This window comes from Acanthochromis polyacanthus, chromosome 23 (assembly GCF_021347895.1).
Source record: "Acanthochromis polyacanthus isolate Apoly-LR-REF ecotype Palm Island chromosome 23, KAUST_Apoly_ChrSc, whole genome shotgun sequence".
Classification (NCBI taxonomy): domain Eukaryota; kingdom Metazoa; phylum Chordata; class Actinopteri; family Pomacentridae; genus Acanthochromis; species Acanthochromis polyacanthus.
The window spans coordinates 13,069,385-13,094,389 of NC_067135.1; the positions used below are offsets into that span (position 1 = coordinate 13,069,385).

Consider the following 25,005-nt stretch of genomic DNA (forward strand, 5'->3'; position numbering starts at 1 on the left):
GCACTGTAAGCTCTTCTTGAAACCTTCCCACTGTTCATTTCCTCAAGGTGAATTTAAGTTATTGGAAGATCCTCCAGTGGAACAATCAAAAGCAACCTCTGTACGTGTTTGTGTGTCTGTCTGTTCTTTGTGTTTCTCAACAACTCCTTATCCGATCCACTCCGAACATGGCAGGTGTATTGGTGGGCATCCGAGGACGTGCAGTGTCAAGTGTGAAGTAGTTTGGTTGAGCGGTGCTTGAGAATGACCATCATGACTTTATGACAATGGCATTTCGCAAAGATGGCTGCACCTTGGCAAAGCATGGATTAACCCCAGAAAGGAGCTGTAGTCGGAAAAGCTCATGATTATCTGAAGTGTGAGAGTGTTTTAGACTGTCACAGACATCTTGACAACTGCTATGCATCAAGAAAACCCATCTTGGGGTGCTTTGTCAAGACTGAAGCGATGGACAGAACCCTTCTGTGGTCACATTTTAAAAAGGCACTGATATATAACAAAGGGCAAAAATAAATAGTAGAAAAATTAGATAACCAAAATGGGGTTATGTTATGAATGCATCTCATCAAAAAAAAGAGAAAATTACTCTTGAGGATTAAGCTAATTACTGCTAACAGATTAGGAGACGACAAATTTCAGGCATCTGCCGTCTAAGATGCTGGCCATATGATTTCACCATCTCTGATTTGAGTGCAGCTGGGAACCTCTGCACATCACATCATCCCTACTTTCTTACTTGTCCTCTTTGTACTGACTGATATCAAATGAAAGAAAAAAAGAAAAACCTTGCCTTTATCAAACAGCAGTATTGGGGAGATGCAAAGAAACACGACAAAGAGGAAGGATCAGTTCACGGCCAGCATCTTAACGCCACTTTGTTTAATCCTTACAAAAATGTTCATTTTAAGCTAATATTGACACTAATGACATACATAATCTCATGTTTCATCTGTTTTAAGCTTGTCTTTCACCGTGTTCAGCATTGCATTGCATTGGTCAATCTCTATCTGGGGACTTTTTGGGGAATTGCAGCAAAAATATCGAGATTCCTAGAAAACTTTCTGCCTTAAAAAAGAGGCCCTGCTTGCAGCGGAAAAAAACCCAAACACATTTATCACCTAGCATCTATATTTAACCGTGGTAACGTGTTGAGTAATTTCCGCAAACACAAACTGCTCCCATTCGCTTTGGGATCACTAGATTGTGTGCTACATGTGCACACTGTGGGCCCACCTGTGAGTAGCTTGTTGATCCAGAGCTTCTCCTGGGGTCCCTCCCAGACGCCGGGGATCCCCCTCCTTCTGACTCCCAACAGAGGAGGAGTCTGAGCAGCTACTGTGGACTGCCAGACACAGAGAGAGTGTGTGAGAAAGTGTGTAAGAGAGGTGGTTGCAGGTTACAAGATAGCTCCAAGTGCTAAACATCATTCACGTGTGCTGTCTTTTTCCAAATAATGACATCATCCAGCAGGAAAGCATGATTTAAATTTATGGGTTTTTTTTGTCCCATTTGCATTATAATGCATTAATGCACTTTTTCAGAGTAAAATTCCCTCCACCTTTATGTTTTATTGGAATGAAACGAAGGCGGAGATCAGGTATGGGAGAGACAAAGAGAGGAGTCAGAGTGAGAAGGCATTTTTCTCACCATGTTCAGTGAATTTCTAACACCATGTTCTGTCCCAGAGGACAATTCATGCATTGAAATCCTGAGCTGCGCCACTCAATGAGACACCTGGTGAGCAGTATGTGCATTGCACCGAGCCATGAATGGGAAATCACTTTGGCTCTGGGGCAACAACGGCCTTTGGAGACTGAACAGTGGGTCTGGAATCTGAGGAATTGTGCTAAGCTTAAGTGGTTTTTATCCAACGGCTTTTCACTTTATCTCTGTGTTTTTAAGGGGAACCTTCAGACTTTGAAATATCATGATATATCATCAGTTTGCATGATCATAGCTTTTCTTCACCCTGCTTCTAATTGTTTTATGCAACAATTATGTGCATTTTAAAGGTTGATTTATGACTATGTGGAAGGTTTCACTACATTTGTTCCCTGGTCTAAACTTTAAACATATGTTTCCGGTAAAATTGTTAAAGATTTCCACCTCGATTTCATTGTAGCTACTCTGAAAATACAACATCAGGGCTGAGTTATATGGTTAAAATGCATATTACATTGGATAAAATGAAGACGAATGATAGTAAGGATTAGCTTGTAGAAACAAACCCACAGGAAATTAACATCAAGCTCTGAAGTTTAGCACTTCTCAGCTCAGTTTTTTTGCTTCAATATTTTGCTGACAAATCCTAAAATCCCACAATATGCTCCCTGCACAACACCAAACATCAGAGAAACCGAGTTAGGAAGCAGCTCATGGACAAATCTGAGGATTTATCTACTCAGGAGTTGATGAAGACGAGAGTAAAATAATAAATTATCTGTCTTACATGTTTTTTTTAAATAGGGATTTTCTGGCCTCACTAGGCAGAACTGCATTCTGTGTTTAAACAGAGCAGGTAGGTGATAAATATGGAGACATGATAAACACTTAGGTAGTAAAATATCTGTAGTGTGTAGAGCTACCATGTCGATTCCAGTACTGATGGAAAACACGTGGTTAAAAATGTTGTTTGGATGATTCCAGGTTTCTAAATTATCAAAGAAACTGGCCTTCTGTCTCTTTGTTTTGGTTTTTCTGTTTCCATAGAGGTGCAGGGCTTTGTATTGCAGTGAAAAGTGAGCCCACAGTGAGTAAAGAAATCCTAGAAAGTGGCTCAAGTTCAGAAGGCGAAACCTGAAAATAATGAGCACTTTAACGTTTTGATACTTTAACTACATTGTGCAAATATTGTCATATATTTTCTTCTCTCAGGCAAATATTTGACCTGAGAGAAGAACTGAATCCAGGCCTTTTACAGATAACTGAGCATTAATGCATTGTTGTTTTGTCAGAGTACCACTAATAATAGGCCATATCGTCATGAAGTAAAGAGTAATGTTGCTTTATCACCCTCTACGCGTGACTAAGAAGAGGACAAGAAATACTACTTGCATCTGTAATAGCTGTTTAAGCACAGCACCTATGGATGTTTATGGATACAGTTTATAAAATTAAGACAAAGGTTGTCACTCCTGCGTCTGCCTTAAAAACAGTTAAAGGCAGACACAGCAGTGGAGGTTGTGATGGGATTTGATCAGAGCACGGGTGAAATGTGCTTTCGCGGCGGAGCTTTTTGACTGCGCTATATATTCTCCGCAGGCATGTCACAGCTCTTCAAAATTTCTCAGTGTGAGACAAATATCAAAAATTCATAGAGTAGCCTCGGGGTGCGAGATTGAAAAAAACATGTACCACATTATTACCTTGTCACATGGGGAGATACACCCAGGACCCGTTTTGTTTCCTGTCTGTAATCTCGGGGCCACATCACTTTCGGCTCAGAGAGCAAATTTGAACAATCCAGTAATCCAATCTGGTCACATAAAACACAGCGACGTCCTGAAGACACAGTTTGAGCTGACAAATGGTTTCCGTCTCTGTGAGGTGAGCGGTGGTGCTGTGTGGTTTCAACTAAAACACCTGATATCTGGACTTTATACTCTCTTGTATTTACTTCTGTTGTGTTAAGTTTGTGTGCAGCACAGAAACTAAAAGCACTTTTCCCAAAATTCAGTGTATGCACATGGGACTTCAAGCATTAACCAATCACTTGAACGAGTTGAGTTATGACTTTGGGAGCAGTTTAACAAAGAATTTATGCACGGTGGCATCTTGCCGTTCTCGTAAATCAAAAAGCAACCGATGTCTGTCACGTCTTACTGCCAGAGATGGCCGGCCAACTTTTTCACACAATAAGCAGTGATGAGTTAAATAACTGTCACAAGTAATGAATCTTAGAGCAGAGGGCTAAACTGATCCAAGAGGCTTTCAGAGAGGAGGCAGAGGCATGTCTATAGATGACTTCACTATAATCTAATACAGACAAGAAGACGGCCTCAATTATTTGCTTGCTACTGAACATGGGAAAATTACCGTAGCTTACTGCAAAGTGTGACAACATTTAAATGTAAGTTTATCATCAAAAAAAAAAGATCCATCTTAGTACTCTGGCTATGTATTTGGTCTTGTTGGTATTCAATTTCACAATAAAAGGTCCATCTAGTTAGCCTAGCCGCGCTAGACAACCCACGGCAACGAATTTAATTCTCTGCCAGGGTGGGTCTAGTTACCCTCCATAAGGCTCGAGGCTGGATTCTCCTAAAACTGGCCGACCAATCACCATGAAGTGTAGAGTCAGAAGGCGGGAGTAACTAAGTGACGACAGAGGCGCGACGATTCTGACAGAAACAACCGGAAACAACTAGCCTAGCCGCGCTAGACAAACCACGGAAACAAATTTAATTCTCTGCCAGGGTCGACAACAGTCGTTGAGCTCCATTAGCACTGACTCTGAATAATCTTTCTGTTAACATGTCTGTAATATACTTGAGCTTCACCCATTGACTGTATAAATAAGGCTTCACTGGACTCCCACATCCTCTGATTTCCGGCGCTCTAGGAACTACGTCAGCCTATTCGTTGCGCTGATTGGTTGTATACCTACCCAATTGCTGCAGAGTGATTTGAAAGACAACCTTTTAGCCCGCCTCCCTCCCTGTCGAGAGTTCCTAGACCCTTGTGTCTTCAGACCTGGGTCTAGCGCGGCTATGCTAGCATCTAGTAGTTTGTCAAAGGTAATTTGTTGCAGGATTTCAGTGTGAGCAAACAGAACTGTATCATCTGCATACAGACAGACCCCAAATTGACCTTTGTGGGACTCCGTTAGACAAAGGGAACATTGCTGACGATGGAACAGGTAGTGCTGAAATTGTTACCATAACATAAACAGAAAACCACAGAGTGTAAGTTTTCTCGGAACATGTTTTAGTCGACAGTATTGAATGCTTTCGTTAGAACAGCAAAGAAGACGGCAGAATATTTTGCTCTGTCAACAGCAGATACTACATTCTTTGTATTCAAAGTAACGGCAGTGACTGTTGGCTGTGAAATCTGACGAGTTGGGACTTGAACCGGAATTTCTTGACATTTATTAGCATGCTTAATATACTGTCTCAGACTACCTATTCAGTTTTTAATGTCAGTGAGCTACCTATAAAAGTGTAGTTTCAGGATAACAGATGTAAGTTCTTCAAGAATTTAAAATTTAAATCCATTTCCTATAAAAATGTACCATATTGTCCTTATGAAATAGTCATGCATATGATTTTTTTCTCTCTGTATGAGAGTGCTACTGATACCTGTAGCTACCCAGCTACCAAATGTATTCCTTCTTAAGCCCACCTCTGTCGTTGAGGCTGTAGATGGAGTCCAGCTCTGAGCCTTGAGTTCCACTTGCGTCCAGCAGAAGCTTACTGGAAACTCCCATGCAGAGAGACTCCTTGAGACACAGCTCTGGGAGAAATGATTCAAAAATGCAGTTTTTGAATGATGCAACATTGTAAAGAAGTTCATAATATTGAGAGCATTCTAAAATAAAGTCAGGTATTTTCACTTTTATTGATGGCAGTCGTCAGCTGCAACTTAAAAAAAAACCAACAGCAGTTAACGGGAATGTGTGGGTCCTTTCTTTAGGGAAGCTGCAGAGCATTTTCTTCAAGGTGATGCTGTAATCTAAGCCAGCTACAGGAAGCAAAGCTGAGATGCAAGAGTTTATGGATACAAGGAGACGTGATAGTCAGCGGTTCCTTGTGTTTGAAAAGCAAAGGAACTAAAAATCAAACAGCTACCTGGCCTGGCGCTGATATTTTTACATGTTCTGTACTCACAGGAAAGCCAATTATTATCCCAGATAAAGTTACACAAAGACGAATCAGATATGTTTAGTCTGCATGAATCTTAAACCGAACTGGTCTCCTTCATCCTTTCAACCACATATACACTACTGTTCAAAGGTTTCACTTACAAATGTCCTTATTTTTGAGAGAAAATCACTTTTTTTTCAATGAAGACAACATTAAATGAATCAGAAATACAGTCTAGACATTGTTAATGTGGTAAATGACTATTCTAGCTGGAAATTTTTAATGGAATATCTACATAGGGTTACAGAGGTCCATTTCGAGCAACTGGATCTATGAGCTCTTCCTTGGTGACTACCTTACGCACAATGCATCTAAATTTTGACATTTTTCCAGAGATTTGCGTGCCACATTCAACAGGCTAATGTAACCTCATGCAGGGATGAGTTATGTCAAGTTATGTCACCTGTCAGACTTCATGCAGCTTCTTTGGAGCTACAAAAGGTTTTATCCGACTCTTTGCACACATGTGTCAGTGCCAACGCTGTTAAATGTCAGCGCACTTTCCCTTTAATGTACCAGCATTGGGGAGCAGCAGGTTTTGTGTAGATTTGTGTGAGAGTCTTGCGTTGATGCCTAAAGGTCAGACTGTACCTGTGTTGTTGATGGCGTGTGTCCACAGCAGATGGGCGATATCATGAGTCCAGGCCTGTCTGCCTTCTCTGTCCTGTGCCTGCAGCGTGATGCAGTCTTTGGTTTTCAGAGCCGTTCGGACCCAAACTTCAAACTTCAGTCCGTCCTCGCCAACACTCTGAGTCAGACCCATCTCACCCGTCTGTACAGAGGAGAGGATGGATGTGTTAAAACTATAAAACTAGGGCTGGGTCTTTAATGTGCTAATTAAGATTAATTACTTACAAACAAAACAACATGTTAGAAAAACTAATTTGTGGCACACCAGTAACAGTGATACACACTCCAGCCCAGTAGGTGGCAGTAATGAACCTAAAGTCTGTTTTCCAGCCGCGAAGAAGATACACCGGACGCAATGAGTGACGTCAGTGCACAGGAAAGTTTGGTGAACAGTGATGGAAGACGAGACCGTGTTGAGCTTGTTGGGCTGAAAGTTTTCTTTGAAAGACTTTCCGATGTCAACTTGAATAAAAACCGACGGTATCACCTCACTGCAAAACATGTTGCTGTTAGCACCAGAGCTAATGTTAACTACAACAGTCCTGGTACCGGCAAACAGTGTCGCCATCCCACAACAGACCACTTTTCAAGACAATGAAAGTGTTTGAGTTTACAAAAAGTCAAAAAATGTTGAATATAATCACCATAATTGAACTTTGCATTTGTAGTAATCTGCAAATTTAGTAGACAGATTAAAAATACGCAGATAAATATAAATGAAACAAACATTTTTTGTCGCTTAAGTTGACGTATATGTCTATCAATCAATTCAGTCGTCAACCAAAATGTGTTTGAACTGAAAGATTTTGCTTATTGCATCAAGTATGGCTATTTGACAAAATGTGATTAATCGTGATTAATTAATCACCGGTAGTTAAAACTATTTTAATCACAGGGACCATCCTGTCACTGGCGTCTTCTTCCCAAACAAGCAGCCAAGAAATGTAAGCACCTTAGATTGAGCTCCACACAGAATGTTGTTTGCTTTACTCATAACTCTTCAAATAGTCTTCAAATGGAAATAGAGCGGCAGTGTCCGTGTCAGCTGTGTACCTTGATGCTGTGTTTGTAGCTGTAGGTGATGCGTCCCGGTCCAGGGCTCTTCTGTTTGGTGAAGATGACCATGTGCTGGTAGAGGAAAACACTCCTGACGCCGGCCCGCTTCCTGCGTCCGCCTCCACACACCGTCAGCTCACCCTGCCGCACCAGCTCGCCTCGCTCAGCTGCCGGGATCTGAAAACACACACTCACATTAGGAAACGCTCATCCTGGCCTCGGGCCCAAGCCCAGGGCTTTAATCTGCAAAAGATCTCAGTTTCTATCTTAACAGGCCATTTAAGCTTGAACTGAGTTTTAAAATCATGTTTTCTTTGCTAGTGGGTTCAAGTACAGTTCACTTAGTTTCAATTATGTAAGAATTATCTTAAAACAAGTAGCAATGTGTAAAAGAAAAATGTAGATTACTGTATCTGAGGATTCATCTGAGCAACAAAACCAAAAGTTTGACATGATGATTGACAGTTTAAAAAGCTGATTTTGCAGCTCTGGACTGCAAAAATGGCAAAATTTAAAGTCAAACTGTGGTGAAGATCTTCTTTTTTGCCTTGTTAATGTACTCATGTGGTGTTTTTTTTAAATACTAGAAGACATATTATTAGCAAAATACACAGTCAGTGCCACAGCTGAGGAGACAACAGTGTAGACTTACATTTGATAAATGGAGAGGAGTTTTTAAGGGTGCAACAAATGACCAGAGATGCACTTTACAGGTCATGCTGGCTTCTTGACACATTTCTGATTCTTTTTTCAGACCTCAGCACCATTTTTCTGTCTTTTAGAGCCAAATCTCAAACTCTCTCTCCTTCACCTACTCCAATTTGCAGAGTGGAGTTTCGAGACATTTCGACTACAAAGACTGAAAAGCCTTATTCTCATTTCAATAAAGAAAAGGACAAAGCGGTGTTATTATGACGGGGCCCTGCATGGTGACATATTCCCACTTCGTATGGATGCTTCTTTGTGTTGGATCTTTGCTTTAATTGGCCAACTGAGTCATTGCTTTTGTGAAAATGTGACTTCATTGTTCATGTCAATAACAGGGTTGAGACTTTGTGACGGTGCTGCAACGCAAATCAAAGGCAGATAGGCACTTGTAAAAGTCAACAATTGCATAATGCGCCTTCAGGACTCAATACTAGACTTGCAAACGACAAGCAAACATAAATGACACATCCTGCTCATAATTTCACTCCGACAATAAAATTAAAAAGACTGATAATTTACGAGCAACCAGTGGTGACATGGAACTTTATTTTTAAACCTCGAGAGTTGCGCGGGTCATGATACAAGTGCTGCTTCACACACTTTATGGACACCCACCTCCACACCCACCCAAACACACACACACTCACACACACACACCTGCACTTACAATCATTTTTACCTGAAGAGCTGTTACAGCGCGATTTCAAGTAGCTCAATGGGAGTGTTTGCGCTGCCGTAATCTCTCCCCTCGCTCCAAAGGGGGGAGGGGAGGGGAGGCGTGTGCACGTGCGTGTGCGTGTGTGTGGGAGTCAAACCTTTGTCACGACTACAGCTGAATGATACTGCTGTGTCAGAGGAGAATAAGGTGTTTTCTGACTTTTTGATAAAGATTAGAGCTATTTTTCCAATCCACAATAACTGCAAAAGCAGCGGTCTGTCTGAGGAAGCAGCATCTTTCCTCTGACTTTCTTTCCTTTAGAGCAACTACAAAAAAGATTAAAGTGGATGACAGGAAAAAAGTATGGTTTTAGGTTCAGACTTTCACTGAAAAATACCAGGATTCTAAGAAACACCACAGTTTTCGCCCAAAGTGTAAGTTTTTTTAGTTTGCTTTGGCAAAAAGATGCACGTTTTTTAAATGAAAAATAAATGCCAACACTATTTTTTAACCCATATATAATGAGCCTCATCTGAAAGATATAAGACAATTTCATCACTTCCACTGGCCTGACCTCAACAAGACGATTTAGTTTCTTTCCCTCTAAGAAAAGAAAGTAGGACTTGACAGTTGCAGAGTCGCAAACTGGGACAGGCATTCTCACCGGACATCCGACGATGAGGTCACTGGCCCGGAGGTCCTCGCCGTGCCGTTGGGCGTGTCTCAGGATGGAGAGGGCGGAGTCGGAGGCCGGGTTTATCCCCCCCAGCTCCTCCAGGGCCTCGCAGTACTGCTCCAGTCTCTGGATGGGAGCCTGGAGACAGTGAGGGAAGGACAGGGGGGAGAGGGGGGAGGCCAGGGGGAGTTTGGACTGGAGGGGAGGAAAAGGAAAAGGAAAAATAGAAATGTTAAGTCTGAAAATCTGAGTGTCTCTGCTGCTGTTTCTACATCAGTGAAATCAAACCCAGTCTGTGTCCACAGTTATACAATGTGGGGTCTAATTATACACCAATGAGCCTTAACATTAAAACCACTGACAGGTGGAGGGAAAAAACACTGATTATCTCATTATACCTCCACCCGTGAAAAGGTTGAATGTATTAGGCAGCAAGTGAACTCCTGGAAACAGGAACAGTGAATTAGTGTAAGAATGTGGACTTTGAGAAGGACCTCATTGAGACGAGAACATCTTTTGAACAGCAGGTGGTAGGGTTTTTCAGGTGGTTACCAAGAGTAGTTCAAGAAAGGGTCATGTGTGGTCAAACCTATACTACTGAACACCTGAATGCTGCTAAAATACTACGGTGTTGGAGTCGAGTGTCCATGAAGACCCCTGTTCAATGCCAGAACCGCCTACAGTGAGCATGTTAACATCTAGAACTGGACCACAAAGCAGTGGAAGAAGGTTGTCTGGTCAACATGTGGTTGGCCCATAATGATTTGCAAAGTGAGAAACCTTGGGTCCTGCTACTTTGACACCTTAACATTCTTGCAGACCACACTTTCATGGTGACAGTATTCCCTGACAACCTTCAGCAGGATGATGCTCCTTGCCACACTATAAACACTGTTGAGGAACTGGACCAAGTGTACAGGATGCTGACTTGGTCTATAGCTTCTCCAGATCTTAGTTTGTTGTGATGTTCTGGAAAAGTCCAATTCATGAAGGTCCCACAACACAACTTACAAGACATATAACTGCTGTTAATGTAACGTAGACTTTCAGAGGTGTGCGGAGTCCAGGCCTCAATGGGTCAGAGCTGTTTTGATGGCTGGCACTTAACTGACCCCAGAATGCCATGTGGCGAACAATCTGTGGTCCCTAACAAGAATTTATTTTTCATCATTTACTGCACAGACAGAGAAATGTCCAGAAATGTCTCTAAAAGACACCTTTACATAGTGAAAAGTGAAAAACTGTGCTTTTTCTGAAACAGCACCAATGTTCACAGAACAAGTTTTGTCATCAGAAGTTTTCAGAAAGACACATATTTTTTAAAAACATGCCACATAAACGGCACAATATCAGGAATCAACTTGTGTCTTATGCCTCAAATTCTGATGTTTTTTATATGTTGTTACATCCTCTTTTCAGAAAAAGCCTGTGTCTCTCGCTGTGTCTCAGCTCAGCCATGCCCTCTGAAATCACCTCCACCTGATCTCCATTTGATCATCAGTGCAGCTGATATCAACCCTCAGAAGCAGTGCTCTTGTTGCCATTTGGCCACTGGGTTGGATGTGGATTTGCAGAACTCTGTTTGATCATTTCTGTGTTGGCTGTGAAAAGTGACTTTCTCCAACCAGTTTTTCTAACCTAAAGGAAGTCTAGCAGGGATTTTCTGCCATTAATTCCCCCCTCTTTATCTCCTGTTTTGTGGTTAGCACAAGCCAACTTTTTAATTGCCAAGTTCATGTGGTTTTGTTTGTTGTCTTGGCCCTGGAGACCCTGAAGTCTTTTTTTATTTCTCCTTCCATTCTCCATTTGACATCTCTGTCAAACATGTTTCTTTAAATAAATCTTTTATTGAGGCTGTTTTCTTGTCATTTTTTGACCCAAGTGGTGGAAATAACTGTGTTTGCTCAAGTACAATGCTTAAGTAAAATGTTGGGGTATTTCACTTCAGTATTTCCACTTTGTACTGCCTTATACTTAAAGTCCATTACATTTCAGAGACAAATATTTTACTCCACTATATTTCTCTGACAGCTTTAGCTACTTTAAAAATGAGGATTTTTGACAATGGATGATATAATATGCTTGTGGAAGATGAAGGCAGTAGCTTCCAACCTTTTAGGCATTTTAAATACAGCCTTGTGTAGTCGGGGTCACATTTCAGTTATGGGTTGATAACAGCTCCACCAGAGTTCCTCCTTCTGAACTTTGATCCATTATCTCAGCAAAAATCAAAGATTAAAGAAAACATTTTTTTTAAAACTCAAGACATAAGCATTTTTTCTTCTTTCCTCTCACATCAATCATCCGACAACCCATCAGACTACTGTTCAAACTGCAGCAGCTACAACAGTAATGTGATACACTGATGCTTCACTATTAGTAATCTAATGATGCCACATATGACAAGAAAAGCACTCGGGGAGCACAGTACTCTGTCAAGGCTGCTCATTCCCCCATATGACGACGTCAGAAATGCAGCATTTGTTTATTAGTTATTGATGATCAGAAATCATGACAGCATAGAATGTGATCATTTACTATAGATGTACCCACAAACAAAATGACCTTGCACTGAGCACAAGCACAGATACTGAATCGTGTGACCTAAATATGTAGCGGGTCACAGGAATGGGTGGGACTTGGAAACACCCCCCACAATTTTATCAATTGTTCCTTGTATTATTTCCGAGAGATAAGTCCCAATAAATCCACAATGTTCAATTTGTAGTAGGATTGCGATCATGTGATTGTGAGCTGGAAGCTGACGTAGCGTTCGTTAGTTGTCATAGTTACAGTGACGCCGTGCCCTCTATCTCGCAATGATACAGAAATCTTTGACAAATCAGGGGATCCAGACTATAAGCTGCATCACTGCGAAAATCTCATCACTTGGTCCTTGTGTCATTTCTGACCTTCCCTGAAAATTTCATCCAAATCCGTCGGTTCGTTTTTGAGTAATGTTGCGCACAGACGGAAAAACAGACAGACAAACATACGCCGACTGTCACATAACTCTGCCGCGTTCCTTGGTGGACCAAATATGTCAGTTAGAGCGATCAAATCAGTACTTTTACTTCAATTTCTGCAAATTTTGAAGTTTATAATTTATACATTTTTTCTTAAGTTGGGATTTTCATGCAGAACCTTTACTTGCAATGGAGTGTTTTTAAGAAATTAAATGGTGATTTTATTGGCTTTAAGTCCCATTTTTTGCGACAGTTTGGTTCTGTGAACTTGTTATGCAAGTCCTTGTGTTTCCCTACATGTTCAGTAAAGATTAAACCATATGTAAGTGTGTATAAAAAGTCAGTTAAACAGTGTTGATTGTGGTTTAGACACTATAAAATGCTGAATATTAGATGTTTGAATTGGATGGAGAACACCATAGTTTGGATGTTTTTTTGTTTTTCTGTTGAAGAGCTCTTTTGGCTTTCTGTGATTACAACTTGAAGCATGTGTAATCAGGCTAATTATTGTCTCGAAGCTACAAAGAGCCAAAACTAATTTTTACAGTCATAATTTACGTTTCAATCTTGCTTCTTCCACTCTTTTTTCCCCACATCCGCTGATCCCAGCAACCGTGAAAAAGCGGCTCTCGTCATAACAATCATCCCCAGAATGATCCCCATCATCACTCAGCCCGAACGCCACTTTCATCACCATCACGATAACCATAAACCTCCCTGTAGCCATAACCCACAATGTGCTCCTGCTGCTTTTAAAGCTGCTCCTGCACGTGTTGTGAGCTCACGCTGCCTCCTGCTGGCCATCCAATAGAAATGCTCCTTATTAAAACACTCCACAACTTGAGTATAGCCACACAGATCTTAAGCACTCTGATCTCTCCACTTAAAGTCCTCGTAGTAATCTCACGATGCTGTCGATGTATTATTTTTAGCTAATTGTAGCTCGGGAGCTCAAATTACTTTCTCTATAATCCGCCTTTAATTGGCTTTTCTAGTGTACATTAAACATGTAATTAGCTTTACTGTAAACAGCTCATTTTTAATTGCCGCCACAAATGAATAAAGCAACTTTAATTGGTTTGTGCTTGTGATGTGCTCAAAAATTACTCACAATGATGTTCTCATGTTGTGACTTAACAATTTCTCCTTTTAAAAAAAGAGAAAATAACCAAATAAATAATCAGGAGTGTTGCTCATCAGGGAGAATTGGGCTCTGTTCTCTGTGTAGAATCAAGTTTAATGAAAGGAGCGGGCAGTAGAGTCTGTGTGGAAACAAAATTAAGTTGTTGAGCTCTTTCTGATGATGCTGTTCAAGGTCCAGGCTTCAGCTGCTTTGGCTTAAGGTCGCATCTTTTCATCATGCCCCTTGTTGTTGCAACAGATGAGTCCAAAAGAACACTTTCCTTGCATGTTGCTGCAGGACACATTTTATCATCAAAGCCACCATATGATGCCACTTGTTTCTGCCAGTTTAGGCAACAGCAGGTCTTGTACCTCCTATTGAAATCATCTCACCCTCCCTCCATCCATCCATTATCAGTATCCTGCTTAAGCTTCATTTAGGTCGCAGAGGCAATCTATCCCTTAGGGTGAAGGCAGGAGACACCCTGGACAGGTCACCAGTCTATCACAGGGTTACATATATAAACAAACAGTCACACTCACATTCACACCTATGCACAATTTAGAATCAGCCATTAATCTCAGCATGTTTTTTTTTGGATTGTGGGAGGAAGCCTTAGTACCGGGTATGTACAGGGAGAACATGCAAACTCCATGCAGAAAGAATCCTGTGTCCCAGGACATGAATTGCAGCTCTTCTAGCTGCAAGTCAACAATGCTAACCACTGAGTCCTGTAAATGGACATTTGCAGTACAAACATTGGAACCCCACTGCCCTCCATTCAGGAACTAGCCTAGCCGCGCTAGACAACCCACGGCAACAAGTTTAATTGTCTGCCAGGGTGGGTCTAGTTACCCTCCATAAGGCTCGAGGTTGGATGCTCCTAAAACTGGCCGGACGAATCACCATGAAGTGTAGAGTCAGAAGGCGGGCGTAACTAAGTGACGACAGAGGCGCAACGATTCTGACAGAAACAACCGACGCACAATAAACAGTTATCTTTCGACTCTGCTTTGGCCACAGCCCTTAAAGATTTGAAGCTAAAATTCAACTTGAAAGATAAACAAAGGACGGCACTGAAGTGTTTCATTGAGAAGAAAGACGTATTTGGACTTATGCCGACGGGATGTGGCAAATCCTCAATATACCAGTTGGCTCCGCTGGTTGGGAAGCTAATGGGACTTAGCCACAATCCGCCGGTGCTCTAGGAACTACGTCAGCCTATTCGTTGCGCTGATTGGTTGTATACCTACCCAATTGCTGCAGAGTGATTTGAAAGACAACCTTTTAGCCCGCCTCCCTCCTTGTTGAGTGTTCCTAGACCCTTGTGTCTTAAGAGCTGGGTCTAGCGCGGCTAGGCTATTCAGGAACTGCTCTGCATTAGAACCAGGAAGAGGGCAGGGAACATCATCAGAGACCCCGTTCCCATTGGACATAAACTGATTTTCTACAGAGCTCAAAAACCACTAGACACAAGAACAACTTCCCCACTGCTATAACCACACTAAATGGCTAAGATATTCTTAGCTGAAATACTATTTTTCTCTTCTTCTTTGTCCTACAGTGACACCAAGAGCCAACACCAAATTCCTTGTATGTTATGCATGTACTTGGCCATTAAAGCAGATTCTGATACTTTATTAGCTTTGTTTTCAAGTTGTAGCAGCTCTATATGTTTTTTTTTTATTTCTATTTTTTAATTTGAGTTCTGAAGGAACATCTGAACCAACAAATGGCTCTTACACACGTGGACAAAATTGTTGGTACCCCTCAGTTAAAGAAGGAAAAACCCACAATTCTCACTGAAATCACTTGAAACTCACAAAAGTAACAATAAATAAAAATTTATTGAAAATTAAATAATCAAAATCAGCCATTACTTTTGAATTGTTGATTAACATAATTATTTAAAAAAAACAAACTAATGAAATAGGGCTGGACAAAAATGATGGTACCCATAACTTAATATTTTGTTGCACAACCTTTTGAGGCAATCACTGCAATTAAACGATTTCTGTATCTGTCAGTGACCATTCTGCAGCTGTCAACAGGTATTTTGGCCCACTCCTCATGAGCAAACAGCTCCAGTTGTCTCAGGTTTGATGGGTGTCTTCTCCAAATGGCATGTTTCAGCTCCTTCCACATATGTTCAATGGGATTCAGATCTGGGCTCATAGAAGGCCACTTTAGAATAGTCCAATGCTTTTCTCTCAGCCATTCTTGGGTGTTTTTGGCTGTGTGTTTTGGATCGTTGTCCTGTTGGAAGACCCATGACCTGCGACTGAGACCAAGCTTTCTGACACTAGGCAGCACATTTCTCTCCAGAATGCCTTGATAGTCTTCAGATTTCATCGTACCTTGCACACTTTCAAGACACCCTGTGCCAGATGCAGCAAAGCAGCCCCAAAACATTACTGAGCCTCCTCCATGTTTCACCGTAGGGACAGTGTTCTTTTCTTCGTATGCTTGGTTTTTGAGTCTATGAACATAGAGTTGATGTGCCTTACCAAAAAGCTCCAGTTTGGTCTCATCTGTCCAAAGGACATTCTCCCAGAAGCTTTGTGGCTTGTCAACATGCATTTTTGCAAATTCCAGTCTGGCTTTTTTATGAGTTTTTTTCAGCAGTGGTGTCCTCCTTGGTCGTCTCCCATGAAGTCCACTTTGGCTCAAACAACGACGAATGGTGCGATCTGACACTGATGTACCTTGGCCTTGGAGTTCACCTTTAATTTCTTTGGAGGTTGCTCTGGGCTCTTTGGATACAATTCCAACGATCCGTCTCTTCAATTTGTCATCAATTTTCCTCTTGCGGCCACGTCCAGGGAGGTTGGCTACTGTCCTGTGGGTCTTGAACTTCTGAATAATATGAGCCACTGTTGTCACAGGAACTTCAAGCTGTTTAGAGATGGTCTTATAGCCTTTACCTTTAAGATGTTTGTCTATAATTTTTTTTCGGATGTCCTGGGACAATTCTCTCCTTCGCTTTCTGTTGTCCATGTTCAGTGTGGTACACACCTTTTCACCAAACAGCAGGGTGACTACTTGTCTCCCTTTAAATAGGCAGACTGACTGATTATGAGTTTGGAAACACCTGTGATGTCAATTAAATGACACACCTGAGTTAATCATGTCACTCTGGTCAAATAGTTTTCAATCTTTTATAGAGGTACCATCATTTTTGTCCAGGCCTGTTTCATGAGTTTGTTTTTTTAAATAATTATGTTAATCAACAATTCAAAAGTAATGGCTGTTTTTGATTATTTAATTTTCAATAAATTTTTATTTATTGTTACTTTTGTGAGTTTCAAGTGATTTCAGTGAGAATTGTGGGTTTTTCCTTCTTTAACTGAGGGGTACCAACAATTTTGTCCACGTGTGTATGTTATGTGTAGCATCAGACTTGACAGACCGATTCAATGACTCCTACCTTGAAGAAGTCAGCCGCCTGTGTGACCAACGGGGAATCCAGTTCTGGTTTATTCCTGATGTAGTGGGAGTACTGGAGGAACTGCTCCCGCTGTGTGGTAACAGACGAGAAAGACATGAAAGAATGCCTACGACAATAAATGAGAAACTGAGTAATTGCGACCAAATTTTCAAGCAAATGATTACCATTTTTGGGGGGACAGGCTGCGTAAATAACATTTATTATTTGAGCATTTATTTGGACAAAATCAGGTAAATCTTAAAAAAAAAAACATCTGACATTTCGATACACAAATGTCTAACACTGCCTGTCACAGATTTATAATGAAGTTAAGCAAAATCTTGTGATGCACAAGAAGTTGTGTATTCTGTCTCCTCCAACACACTTTTTTTCTCAAATATGTCTAAAACCTGCTATTATTTCAAAGTAAAGTAACAGAGAGAAGAGTTCGGGGTACAAATCAAGGAAGTCAAAGGAATATTGTTATTTTTTGTTCTTTAATGGGATACACAAAAGAAAAAATACATTAATGGTAAATAGGTATCTATTTGTTTTGCTACTCTGTGCCATGTTGCTGATGAAATACTGGATTTATGTCTTACGGCTTCGAAAAAGGACTATGACAAGACTCTTCTTTTGCTGGTTACAAAGAATAAAAGGATGGGAACCACTATTCTAGATGACATTTTAAAAATGTTTGTTGTGCTTTATCTTATAATCTTTATTTTTTTCTATTATTTTAATCTGAATCCAATGTTTTTATGCTGTTTTTCATTCTTTTCTAAAATTTAATTCACTATAAAATGCATCTTTAGTCAGAAAATGTGCTGCACAAATAGCCTTGCCTTTGTTTTTTGGAAATGTTTAGCAATTCCAGTGTTCATGAATCTGTGTCATCTGTGAAATGCAGGAAATACAGCAACTGTTGTGGTAATGATGGCTGCAGCATACATTCCTGAACTTACATATTTGCTGAAGCAGTCCTGCTGCAACAAGCTCTGCACCAGAGCGCCCTCCATGGCAGGGAGCAGGTTCTGCGAGTGGAAGCTGCACAGGCTGGCCCAGTTGGGGAAGAGCGAGTCGGCCTTCCCCCTGATGGAGGCCGGGGTGTCTGAGAGCTCCAGGAGGGGCAGATATGTCTCCTCCACCCCCTTTAGGACCGTCACGTACTGCCTCTCTGAGCTCAGCATCCTGCACCAGAGCAGGTAGAGCTTACTGCAGGAGATGTGAAGAAGAAAATGTTGAGAGGGAAACAAACATGGAAGGAAGAGGAAGTGAAGATGGGCAGAGATCAAAGAGTTAGTAATGAAAAAATTATCTAAGATTGCATGCTGACTGATAAAATCACTGTCAAACAGACTTAAATCATCCCAGCAGTGATGCATCACTTTTCCCTTTCATCTCGGCCTGGACTGTTCTTAATGTCATTAATTCTGTTGGGTTTGTTATGAAGCTCTGAGCCAACTCTTTACTGCAGACACAAACTTTGTGTAGAAATCAAAAGAGAGAGACACTCACCTCTGTGCAGTTGAGCCGGCCCTGTCCGTCCCCGTCTCCCTGTCCGTCCTCCCCAGCAGGACGTGTTGCCGTGGCGACCCCGTGTGGTCCACCACCTCCTTGCTGCTGACCTCCACGCCTCGGATCAGCACCCCTCCTCCTCCTCCTCCTCCTCCTCCTCCACTGCCCCAGCCGGGGATGGCTGCGGCCATGCTGGTGGTGATGACCGGGTCAGCTATCGCCCGTCTGCCCAGCCAGGACATGGGGGAGTTACGGCTCGGCCCGCCCACGGGGGACTCGGCGGGTTTGGGGGTGGAGGCGCCTCTACGGGGGGCCAAGAGGGCCTGGAGGTCGAAGCTCGGGTGGCGCTTCCTGGGAGGCTTGGGTGGAAGTGGGGCGTCTGTAGGCTGTAGGATAAAGATAGTTTTTTATTTTATTCCTCTATTTTTGACTTCATAAACCTGCAGTGACTTTTTTGGCCACTAGAAGGCAACAAAGTATAAAATCAATACAGCAACTATACAACAGAGCAACATTAGCATTTATTTAAGCCTTGCAAAGATTAAACAATTCGTTGTTGACTATTAAATTAATCACTCACTATTTTGATGATCACTTAACTGGTGTGAGTAATGATTTAAGCTTCTTGAATTTGAATAGCTTCCATTTTTTTAAGTATATTTTTTGTATTGTGGACAAAACCAGACATTTCGGGGCATCATCATGAGCTCAGGGATTCACATTTTTCACTGCTTTCTGACATTTTGTGCACCAAACAACTAATCCATTAATCGAGAAAATAATCAGCGGACTAATCAACAACGACAAAAAAGTCCTAATTCGTTTGGAGCCATGTTTCAGGCCATCTGTTTTGGTCTCCACCGACTCCTGAGGGAAATGTTTGGCTCTTTAGCAGCTAGATACTGGCAGCTAACCGGGGGCTAAATCTGCCATTTGTTGCAGAGCAGTGAGATTTTGGAGACTTTTCACTGGAAACAGATGCGCGTTGTGATGGTGGGTGTGAAAACGCTGAGCTGAAAGATGCTAAACAGCTCCTCGGAGTTAAGGAGAAGTGCAGTGGTGGCTGAAAAACTCCGGTTATGTCACCAGGAAAAACCCCCGCTGGCATATAAATAATCATTTGAGATGCTCTCAATATAGAAAATACCGGGTAGCAGCTTTAATGGTAGTTTATTATCCTTTCTTTAGTGAAAAGAGAACAGTAACAATGTCTAGACTGTATTTCTGATTAGTTTAATGTTATCTTCATTGAAAAAAAAATCATTTTCTTTCAAAAATAAGGACATTTCTCAGTGACCCAAAAGTTTTACACAATAATGTAGTTGCTCTTTTTTAAAATTCCACCTTAAATGTGAGAGTCTCTCTTGTGTTTTGTTGTCATTTATGGTCACTACTTTCTTTCCTCTCCTTCACCTCCCCATATACACGGAGCAAAAGAGACACAAGTGATGTGAAGACAGCATTTCTCGGGCTGATAACAACAAGGAAAAAGCTGCTCACTTGACCACAATTTGACAGTCAGTCACAAAGAGAACATGCAGGAATAGCGAGCAGGAAATGTTTACCCTTTGTTGATATTTTCCTGATTGCAGAGTATTGCTGATGTTACCTGATGCAGCTGGTTCAACCAATATCAGCACAGGGAGTGTATATTTATTGTTATTGTCGACTACTATGTCGATAACATACAGACTATTCAAAGGCAACAAGAAATGTTGTCATTCTGCAGCTAAAAATGTGATAAATAGTGGAAAATAAGGTTATTTATTTTGCCTAATGACATTCATATTCAACGTAGCTGCAGAAAATGAATAGAATTTGAAACAACAGTGGCTTTTGGGTAATAATATTGAATCTAAAAAGAGAGACTCACGCTCTTCTTTGCAGGATTGAGAAGATTCTGCAGAAACTTCCCTCCTCCAGCTCCTCCTCCTCCTCCGGCTCCATCTTTCTTATTCCCCTTATCATCTCCTATCTTCAGCGTGGAGCAGGTTTGTGGCCTGAACAGTGACGCCAGAGAGCCCCAGGACTGCAGCCCTCCTTCTCCTCCTCCGGCCCCCGGCCCCCAGTCGCCCTCTCCCTCGGGGCCCATCAGGTCCCACAGGCTGCTGACGGAGGGCGTCTTGGCCTTGGCCTGGCTCTGGTGCTGCGTCCGGTCAGACTGCAGGAAGCGGGGTTTGACCTGAGCCACGGTCCGCTGGTAGCGCTCCACCGTCTGCGTCCAGAGGTCCAGGAGCTGCCCGCCGCCCAGCTCTATCGCCAGGGACCGAGCGTCCTGGAAACGGGACGGGGGGATTGGGGGGAGGGAGGCGAGAGGGCAGGTGGGAGAGGAGGGAGGCGGGGAGGAGGAGGAGGTGGTGGAGACGACATCGCACCACTGGGTCGCCTGCACGGGAGACAGGAAAGGAAAGCTGACCTTTGTTTGCCCTTAGAGCAGAGGTTAGAGCAAGACATGGAACACAGTGCAATATAATGTCAATCAGAAGCTTCAGTACAAAAGATTTTGGTTTGGTGGAACTTTATTGTTCATGCACTGACACAACTTTTTCAACCCTTGTGTCGTCCTGCAGGTCAAATTGACCCGTTTTAAAGTTTGAAAATGTGGGGGAAAAAAAAAAAAAATCCATTTTCACAGTGAAACTTCTGATGTCCACATTTTCAACATTTTTGGGGAAATTTTTTGGTGGGGAAAAAAAATAAATGTTAAAAATGTTAAGAACATTGACCAAAAAAAAATCTACCTTTGACTTCTTTTGTCAATGTCCGTAAGAAAATATTTTAAATTTTACTGATATATATGTAATCACTTTTAGATACTTTTACTCTTTTTTGGAAGATTTTTACTCATTTTTAAAAATATTTACAAGAATTTTCTTGACGAATTTGGGTGATTTTTAAAAAAAAATAAAAAGGAATTATTGGAATTTTCTTCCTGAAGGTTTTGCAGATTTTCTGAAATTTGGGGAAATTATTTTTGCTGATTTTTTTGGATTTTTTTTCAGTCAAGGAGTTTGCAAATGAAGACAACAAGATGGTTAAGTATTTGTATGTGTACATTTTCTACATTTACAAGGCAGGGCAACAACTGAACCTTCTTCCTTAATAGTTCCCACTTTAGTTTGTGTGGTGTGTCAGCTCAGGTGCTCCACACAGATGTGAATTTAAAATGATTTCTAGATCTTGACAAGTTGTTTCCATCATAAAATAAAATACTATATCGTTCAGTACCAGATACAGGCGACCAAATGTTTTGTGTCTAAAAGATAGTTCATTAAATGTGTCCTTTTTTGCACTAAAACAAAGAGAAATATGTGGAGTTGTGGTTATTTTTAGCTTAATATGTTGTGACTTTACTGGTCTGGCTCACTCGAGATCAAACTGGACTGAAAATGAGTTTGTCACCCTGCCTTAGATGGATTTTAAACCATATCTCTGGTGTCTCTACCTCAGTCAGAGTGGACAACAGCCTCTGTGTGTTGTCCAGGGTGGTCCAGCAGTCGGACAGACAGTGGGACATGTCTCTGAGCTTCTCTCTGACCGGAGGAAGGCGGATCTGGACGTCGCTCAGGCCCGCCCAGTCCAGCTCGCACCAGCCCTCCAAATCGCTGAGCACCGACAGAGTCTCACTGTGCAGCTCCTGAAAGACGAAGGAAGATCCGCTGTGAAGTCTGGAAACACCCTCAAGTGTTTACTCTGGACGCTTCGCAAAGACACACCGGGGAAATCACGACAGGAAAAATAGCAACTGCCTCTGCTGGGAAAACAAAAACTTTGACTGTTTCCACAAGAATTACACAAAATACAGCAGCGAGCGGCACAGTGGGCCTCGACACACATCTGTTTACATTTAACACTTTCAGTTATTGACTCCTTAAATCCTTCAGAGAGTAATTCAGCAACATGTGCTGCTTAAGGCTCTTGTACTGCTAATAAAACTCATTAGTCTTGAGTTGGGAGGACAGGAGGTTTGTTGTGTTGGCGGGAGAGATTAAAGAGCCTCCACGTACTGGAGAGTCAAAGAAAACCACTGAGAAATCTGCCCTCATCAGTATATCATGGAGTTTAAACCAGAGAAGTTCAAAAAATGTAATATTACTGTTTAAAAAAAAGATATTACTGGTTTTAGTGGCTTTGAATAAACACAACAGCAGAGATTATCGAAGAAAAGTTGGAAATCAGTCTCACATGACTGTCATGTTAAGACACATTCAGCAGTATATTTACCCATTATAAGCGTTCATGTATAGAAGCACATGACTTCTGATTACCAGAAAAAGAGCCACATATTTGTATCGACTCACATTTGCAGTTTCTCTGAACGTCTTGAACTTCTGCTGTTTGAGCGAGAGTCTGCTCAGCGACAGGGGAGGGTCCTTGTAGTCCTCCAGCTGGGACTGGACTTGCTCAATCTCCTTGTCACACTGTGGATTAAAGGCCAAGACAGAGGCGAGCATGAGACATTTTACTTGACATGAGGGCCGAGGAAAAGGGAAAAACCCCAGAGATGAGTGGAGAAATACACATGAAGCAGTAAAAGAGAAGAAAGGTCACTCATCCAGTGTGTGTGTAATATCTTGTCTAGCATTAAATAACAACAAATCAGGTTACCTCCAACCTCATCTAGGGATGCAGGCAACAAAAAATCAAGGCAGTGTCAACTTTTACAACAATAAAGAGCCAATAATGCAGATAACATTGCAGTAATTTGTCCTTACACACCTTCTCCAGTTTGTCCACCAGCCCTGCCAGCCGTCCCAGAGCCTCCAGGTCACGACCTCTCTGGTTGGACACTCGGACAAGTCGATGCAGAGCGTCGTCCACGCTGTCGTAGAGTTTTGAGGTCGCAGCGAGAGCAGCCCTGATGAAAACGCAACCTTTTTTTTAATTTATTTTCATTCAGAATCTACAGTGAAATCATGCCAAATAAAGAAGATCACAGTCTTTGGCTGGTGGAAATGATATAATTATGAAAACAAAATGTATTGCAGGCCAACTGTCTGCTAAAGAAAGGAAACAAATCAGCGTTTTCTTGTACATCCTCAGCCAAAGCTCATTACTGAGCGAGAACAGAGCAGCTCCAGCCGTCTTCAGATCATCTCTAAGCTGCTGTCGAACAAACGGGCTGCATCGCTCTGTCCTCCATTTGATGTGAACTTCTTTTTCTCCTCCAGCTGGTTTTCATTTTTCGTTTCAAACAAACAACTTTGTTTTCAGGATGAGGAGTATTTTTAACCTATCCTGACAAAATAACTCTTCATCTCATCATGCAGAGAGGGAAAGGACATAAAGATCCCGTTTGTGGCCCCTTGGTACCAGACTGCTTGTGGAAGGTGGTTTCTGTTTGTCTGAGAATTTGCCCAAAGAGAACCACTATGCTTGTCATGATTTCTTCAAATTCAAAATAGGCTTCAAATTCTGAGTGTCTGATGTATAATCCAGCAATATGCAGTCTCATTCATAACAAGAAAAAAATCTCTCTATTTTATCCAAATATGTGCACTTTTACCGCATATGGTGTTCAGGTTGTCTGCAGTAATTGATTGTGGTGCAATTCGTGAACACTAGGATACAATATTTTGCATTTCCAATTGGAAAACTACACTAATTGTGAGCAGTACAAGGGTTTGCAGGTGCTATATTTCAATATGAACGACATTAGCATGATGCTAGCCTTGTAGATCTAATATGATTGAAGTTTCTGCGGCTGGACTCATCTCTTTCCATCCTAAATTTGGGGCCTCAGAAGGGAAGTCTGTGGTTGGACTTTTTTCAATAAAATATAACAAGAAAAAGGACATCCAAACTTATTTTTGAGCACTTCAATGAGATTACAGTGAATTTTCCCAATGAGGGACCAATAAAGTTTATCTTTCGCCATGATAGCAGCTTTGGGATGCTGGACTACATGCTAATTGCTAGCACCATAATGCTAATATGACAATGCTGGCATAGAGATACAGTAACACAGTTTAGTGTGTTAGCATGCTAATATTTGTCCAACCGAGGCCAACAGAAATGTTGTTAGTTTTGTCTCGGACGCATTAATATTTCAATGAATGATGGCTAGATTTTGCTAACAGGAAAATCTCAGCAATGACCATAGACTGTATAGCAAACATGCATCCTCTACATTTGAAATAACCACAGGGTATTCCCTATTTCGGGAATCAAAATTGACATTTAAAGAAGAAAAAGAAAGCTTGTGCGTAACCATACAAACATCCCTTTCAGTGTAAAAATGCATCTTAAAAGAGCATTGCCTATTTCAGGTACAGGTTTTGCAGAAATGTTGATCAAATTGTCAAAAATATATATTGATACCCAGATTCCTCCTCATCTGCACCACATAAAAACCTACCCAGGAATTATTGTGATTCTT

At 41.5% G+C, this 25,005-nt stretch overlaps 1 protein-coding gene across 2 annotated transcripts in view; it reads right to left on the bottom strand.

Moving 5' to 3' along the window:
* arhgef40 (Rho guanine nucleotide exchange factor (GEF) 40) overlaps nt 1-25,005 on the bottom strand; it is a 54,138-nt gene that overhangs the window by 4,894 nt on the left and 24,239 nt on the right. For both annotated transcript variants that reach the window (XM_051943787.1, XM_022215441.2), the window contains exons 14-25: nt 23,346-23,484; nt 22,928-23,047; nt 22,072-22,263; nt 20,500-21,012; nt 18,627-19,012; nt 18,074-18,323; nt 17,109-17,198; nt 9,581-9,787; nt 7,548-7,727; nt 6,456-6,636; nt 5,344-5,454; nt 1,234-1,342 (exon numbers count right to left, since the gene is read on the bottom strand). In XM_051943787.1, the coding sequence (XP_051799747.1) occupies nt 1,234-1,342; nt 5,344-5,454; nt 6,456-6,636; nt 7,548-7,727; nt 9,581-9,787; nt 17,109-17,198; nt 18,074-18,323; nt 18,627-19,012; nt 20,500-21,012; nt 22,072-22,263; nt 22,928-23,047; nt 23,346-23,484 (2,478 nt within the window). The remainder of the gene's footprint in view (nt 1-1,233; nt 1,343-5,343; nt 5,455-6,455; nt 6,637-7,547; nt 7,728-9,580; nt 9,788-17,108; nt 17,199-18,073; nt 18,324-18,626; nt 19,013-20,499; nt 21,013-22,071; nt 22,264-22,927; nt 23,048-23,345; nt 23,485-25,005) is intronic.